Source organism: Charadrius vociferus, unplaced genomic scaffold (genome assembly GCF_000708025.1).
Source record: "Charadrius vociferus isolate BGI_N301 unplaced genomic scaffold, ASM70802v2 scaffold118, whole genome shotgun sequence".
Classification (NCBI taxonomy): domain Eukaryota; kingdom Metazoa; phylum Chordata; class Aves; order Charadriiformes; family Charadriidae; genus Charadrius; species Charadrius vociferus.
The window spans coordinates 784745-791307 of record NW_009649846.1 but is presented as its reverse complement, the minus strand read 5'-3'; the positions used below and the strand labels follow the sequence as shown (position 1 = coordinate 791307).

The 6563-nt window shown below is 45.8% G+C and overlaps 1 protein-coding gene across 1 annotated transcript; it reads right to left on the bottom strand.

Annotated features, from left to right (window-relative positions):
* Window positions 1-6257: 6257 nt before the first annotated feature.
* On the bottom strand, window positions 6258-6353 carry SLN (sarcolipin). The gene has a single exon (XM_009890908.1). It carries the CDS (start codon window positions 6351-6353, stop codon window positions 6258-6260), a length of 96 nt encoding a protein of 31 aa, XP_009889210.1.
* Window positions 6354-6563: the final 210 nt, after the last annotated feature.

The following is a 6563-nucleotide window of genomic DNA, read 5'->3' as shown; positions in this document are numbered from 1 at the left end:
TGCAGCACGCAGAAGCAGATCTTGCCTAACCTAGTTGAAAGCCTCAGGTTAATCCCGCTGAAACTGCCAGTCACCAGTGAAACTGCACTGCAGGTGTTTAAAAAATTACATCCTTGCTTTCAGATGTGCCAACAGATGTCTGTGGACAAGAAGCTGAACAGCAAAATGGTTGAATACTGCAGGGAAGAGACACACGTGCAAAAACCATTCCAGATTATTTATTGCTCAGCGTGTTCCATAGCTTTGACTAAGGAATTGGGTCACTCCCACAAGGTGTTTTGGAGGCTGCATCTAGGCCAGTCTGTCACAGTAATGTGCAAGACCAAAGTTATGCCAAGTCCATGTAGAAAAGTGCAGATTTCCATGAGCACAAGCTGGCATCTTCTCCAGGGGCCCTTCTCCCAAGGTGCATCTTTACAAGGGATTAAGTCCCTCCTAAGAAACTGTCCTTCTGGTCACCTGAGCCACACTCATTCCAGGCCTTCATAGACATGGGCAGGGACAGCAGAGCAGATGTGAACAGGGTATGACATTATTGTGGTAGACCATGTACCACTCTGGCCATCAGGCCAAGAGATAAAAGTTACTGCCTGCCACCCAAGAGGTAGGAAAATAGTCATTAGGAAGAAAGAAGCAGCTCTGGCTGATCTTCTGGGGACACAAAGAGACATATACACAAAGCCAATAGATCAAGGCATATCCATACACCATCTAAACACCCTTCCGGGCCGTGCCGTACAAGTTGTAGTAAAAGGAATCATAGGCATATATTTAGCTAACAACTGTTGCCAAAACCAAATTATTACTCATCTCCCTCATCCACATGCTACAGTGAAGAACTGGCAAGTACGAGTACAATACAGCACGCACACCGGCACAAACTGACCGTCTCCATTCATTTCACATTAATTTATGCTTCTCTGTACTCTCACACGGATCAGTCCTGTGCGAGTAGAGATTAGCATTAGCTGATAAGCATAATGGAGCCTGCTTGAAAATGCTGTCATCTCTCTTTAGAAGCTGACAGCTGAACTGTTAAGCTAAGAGGTCAGAGTTGATTGGCTTGAGCACCAGCTGTATACGGCCCTGGGGAATGTGCCAAAGGCTTTTCCAGCTCAGACCTGGGAGATGCTAATCTGTGGGTAAACCCTATGCACAAGGGGCAAACCGGCTCAGCTGTGTAGGTGAAGAATGATTTAGAGGCCCCCACAATGGCACCCCAAGGTGTCAGCAGCTGTCAGTCTTCTTGATCCCTCCTAGCTCACTGCAGCAGGAAAATATAGATAATTACTGTGCAAAGTTCTTCTTGAATTGCAAGGGCGTCTATTGCCTTTGGGACACTTCCAAATGCAGTTGTATAAATAGAACCGTGCTGGACTTGCTACGTAGCAAGGAAGTTATTTACGCTTAATATCTTCCTGGTTTGGTCCAGAGAAAACTTATATGCATACACAGGAATGCTGTCTTGATAAGGCTGAGAATCTTGGGGTTTGCCTTTCCACTTTCTTCACTTCTCTCTGTGTGATCTACTGAGCACATACACACACACAACACACACAGAGCTTACAGTGTGTAAACTATTCTACAGAAAACTGAATTTTGAGTGAAACTTTAGAAAAACAAAATGTCAACAAGAAATGGTTTGTAATCAACCCACTTAGAAACGTAGCACATGTGGTTCCTCAGTGTCATCACCCTTTTTTCCGTTCTCCTCTATCTCTCATTGCATGGCAGTTTCCTACCTTGTGACTTGGAGGTGATGCCTCGTGAGAATGGTTGGTTATGTCACACAGGACAGAGAACATGGCTGACCTGAAGCCTGGGCAATGAAGGAGAAAGGGGGCACAAGCCCCACAGTCTGCAGCAATGACATTATTCAAAAGCAAAATGGACACAGTTGTTTTTCAAGCATGGTGTTTGCCTTTCACAATTTTTAGTTTTCATCGAGAAAAAACGCTCTTCTTGCAAAAAATAGAGAAACCTGTTTCAGCTGAAAATACTTCCAATTAATAGAAGCATTTTGACAAACCCCTTTGAACAATTTTCTAATATTCGACCAAAGTTTCAAACCTTGGTGCCTAAAATTTGGTTTCTAGGTTGGTATCCAGGCACACAAACTAGTGGTCTGATTTTTCCCCAGAGCATGTTAAACATCCTGTGTCTCTAGTTTCTGTTGAGTGAAGTGCTGAGTGCTTAGCAATTCTGAATTACCAGGCCTAGAGCCAAACTTTTGAAATCTGACCATCTAAAATTAGGTAGCTAAGGTCTGATCCCAAGCCCAGTAAAGTGAACGGAAAGGCCACCGCTGAACTTCTGGTTCTGGGTGAGGCTAATTCATCTATAGTTAGATGCCAGAATGAAAATTGCCTTGTTCAGGTCAGGTCAAAGTCACAAGCAACCACTGTTTTTCTTGTCATTGCCAGTTCCCGAGGTGCTACACAGAGTGCCTTTAACAAAGTAGGTGGGATGGGAAGGGAAACAGAGTAAGTATAGTGTCACCTTGGCAATCCTATCCACGAGCAGGTGCTGTGCTGCATTCATGTCCTGTGCACACTACGTGTAAAACTTGTATCAGTCAAATGTTGTATACATACACATATATGTGTAAATATATGTATATTTTAGTAAAAGCTTGCAGATATAAAAGAGAGCTTACATAATAAATACTTTTCATGAAACATCATTCAAAATGTGTTAGGGCCCACAAAGAAGGGGCAGAAGTCTGCAGCTTAAAATAGGTATGGGTTAATTAAAATGATGTAAAGTATGTAAATGTATGTACAGAAAGATGTAAAGTAAAGATATAGAATTGAAAGGAGTAGCTGATACACTAGAGTGTTGTCTTGCTCAACAGACTGGACAAATGGGCCAACAGGAACCTTATGAAGTTCAACAGGAGGAAATGCCAAGTTCTGCCCCTGGGGAGGAACAACCCAGGCACCAGGACAGGCTGGGGCCAACCAGCTGGAAAGCAGCTCTGCAGAGGACCTGGGGCTCATCACGGACACTAAGCTGACCATGATCCAGCAATGGGATCCTGCAGCAGAAGCCAAACAGTCTCCTGAGCTGCATCAGGCAGAGCATTGCCAACAGATCGAGGGAGGTGATCCTTCCCCTCTGTTCAGCACTGGTGAGACACATCTGGAATGCTGTGTCCAGTGCTGGGCTGCCCAGTACAAGAGAGATGTGGACATACTGGGACAAAGTCCAGCAAAGGGCCATGAAGGTGATGAAGGAACTGGAACATCTGACATATGAGAAAAGGTTGAGAGAGGTGGGACTGATCAGCCTGTAGAAGAGAAGGCTCAGGGAGATCTTATCAGTTTATGTAAATACCTGATGGGAGGGAATGAAGTAGACACAGCCAGAGACTACCCAGTGGTGCCCAATGACAAGACAAGAGGTAACGGGCACAAACTGAAATGCAGGAATTACATTTAAACATAAGGAAAAGCATTTTTACTGTAAGGATGTTCAAGCGCTGGGACAGTTTGCCCAGGAAGGCTGGAGGAGTTAGAGTAGCTACTTGCTCTGAAGTATAGTTTCAATGAAATTTTTGCCTGAAATAATTTTACTTAAACTTAAGACAAATCACTGCTAGCCCAGAAGTCCTCTGGTGTTCTCGATCTCCCTTATACTGCAAAGGGCTGGAAAATGCTGGTAACATACTTCACCGGAGAGCCACCTCTCCTCCAGGGCCTCTTTGTCAAGCAGGAAGACAATGGAAAGAGTTTGAGACTCAAGGGTCACACCAAACATGTACATTAAGGTCTTTCAAACTGGGCAATTTTGTCTGTATGTGTGTATTTGGCTGATGCTCTTTGGCACTAATGTGCCAGTCCACCGGCACAGCGCTGGCTCTTCACGGCATCTGGCACTAACTGTTGAATTGCATTTTTCTTCAGATTTAGGCAAACGGTTTAGGCAAATAAATTATCTCTTTCAAAGTCTGCTTAAAAATTATAAAAGTCTGAAAAGAGAACTGCTTAGACTGGTATTCTCACTTCTAGCAACTTGTTTGGGGTGCCTTACCTGAACCATATTGTCAAAGTTAGACGCATCTCTACTTTCAAGAAGACTGAATGGCTAAAAGTTGTGGATGGCTCAAACTCTCCAGTGAAGTTTCTCTTCCTATCTGAAAATTGCTAGGATCACCTTGAGCTGTTCCTGAACCACTTCTGGTTGGAAAGTGAAGCTCACACCTCTATTTTTTCCATTGCTAGCCTGAAGTGAGCCCAAACGTGCCTGTTTGCTGATGACATTTCTCTCCCTGGGCAATGGCCTTGTGCTCTGGGGCTGGCAGAAAAGCCTCAGCCCTGCCAGGTGGGACCGGTGCACAGCGGTGAGGTCCCCTGTGCAAGCTGTGATGCACGAGAGATTCTGAAAATCTATTTTTAAGCCACAGGGAAGGTCTGATAATGCTGGACGAAGACACCATGTTCAGATGGGGTAGGGAGTCACAGCCGGTGAAAGATGAGAATCTTTCATACTGAATTATCAAGTATTCACTGTATTTAAAAATAGATTTTTCCATGTCCTTCTCCAGCCACTGGTGCACGTCTCAGCCAACCTTATGAACACAAACTGACCATGTAAACTGGTGAAAATATAGCAGCATGTGGTGCAAGGTGGGCTGCAGAGAAAGGCTGCGTCCACCGCTGGCGGAAGTTTATTTCAATGTTTCAGTTTTTTCGCAGAAGATCTGCCATCCCTGGAAATGCTGGAAGGTGTTTTTCTCAGCCACAGCCAAAAGTAAACAGGAGGTGATTTTTTATCATTGCACTGGAGTGGGGATCGCTGGACTGGGAGGATGACTGGCACCAGCCGCGGCGGGGGTGGCTGCAAACCCGGACGGCCGGCACCAGTGACACAGGGCAATGAGTCATTTATTAGCAATCTTTAAGCAACACGCACACTTAAGAAGTGGTGCTACCGCAATGTCTGCTGTCTTTCCTTAAAGCCCAGGCCCGAGTCCCAGCTGTCACGGCCAGCACCACTCCACCTAAACGCTCCAGAGAGCAGCCTTGGGGAACTCAGCACAGCCTCATGGTGCTGCCCACTCCTCGCAGGCTCCTGGAGGGGAAGGAGACCTGTATCGGCAGCGTGGCACACATCTGACTGCCTTCCTACAGATAGCTGTATTTTGTAGAAGATACTGATTCCCTGAAGCCGTTAAAAGAACAGATGGGCAATGCCTAGGAGGAGTTTAATTACTGATTCCACAAACCCAGGGACTGTGGGCTCTTCAAACTGGCTCAAGATTTTTTAGCAGGCGACGACACCATCACAACGACCCAGACACACTCGCGCCTCGTCCTACCAAGGCTGAGCGTGGAGGTGCCGCAGGGGACCCCGAGGGACTGCCTCCCCGGGCCAGGCTGGCGGCAGGGCTGCGGCGCCAGCGAGTGCCTACGCCTCCAACTGACCCAGGCTCGTTCCTCTGGGCACCACTCCAAGCATATCTTGGCCAAAAATAGGGGCCTGGGAATCCCTGCCTGAAATCCAGCTTCAGAAAATGCAGTAATTGACTCGGTGGGACAGGGGTTTTCTTTGAAGTCCATGTCCATAGCATGAACAGTGCGAGTCACCCTGGACAGAAAAGTGACCTGAACAGCTTGTTCATGTGGATATGCATCTCTTAACCCTCTACAGCAATTTTTTTTTTAAGTACAAATAAAAGTCCAGGTGGGAGGAACAAGCAAACCTCCAGTCTCGCTCAGCACATTGCACCACGGTTATCGGCAGGTCTCTCAGTGAACAGTAGTCAGACCAGGAAAGGGATAAGAAACGCTACAAAAAATGGGTTTACATGTTCTTTATTTAAGTGAAATGAGCAAGTGAAAGCAGAAGTTTCACATTCGCTTCTGCTAAGGGAGTTTGTGCCTCTTACGCTGGTTAACTCATATGGTTACATTGCACAGTGGGGTTTTATACCCTTGAGCACCTAACACTGACACCAAACTAGCCAGCATGGCAGGCAGGGGGCTACAGCATTCACAGTAACTACCGGAGGAGTCAGCCACATCAAAGAGTTCCTAAGGATCTTGCATTTTACATTTTACAGCTGGATCACTGCAGAATAAAATAATTACACCATCATAGACCCATCACAGACATTAGCACAGATATGAGAGAGTAAAAAAAAATTCACGACATCCTCAATTGACTGAAAACTAATCACGACGGCGTACTGGGGGTGTTACTTGTGTCTGCAGAGACACAGACCTAAACCACCTCCCAGAGTTTCTGATTGTCTTCTACTCTTGGTAAGACTTCACAAGGAGCCACATGAGCAATACAGTAATCAGGACAATCATGAAGTTGAGGAAAAGTTCTTGTGTGGATCGCTCCATTTTTCGGGAGTAATCAGGGGAGAGTAGAGGTCAGCAGGTAGAGCAAGGGGAAAACTTCAGTGACTTGCTGGGACCGTCCCTGAGCTCAACCTTCAGGTCACAGGCTCTTTCAAGGAAAAAGAAAAATATGTGAAGAACAGATGCATGAATGTGGCAGGTTCAGCTGAGCTATTTATATTGGTGTAAATAAATGTTGTTTCAGTGGCTAGA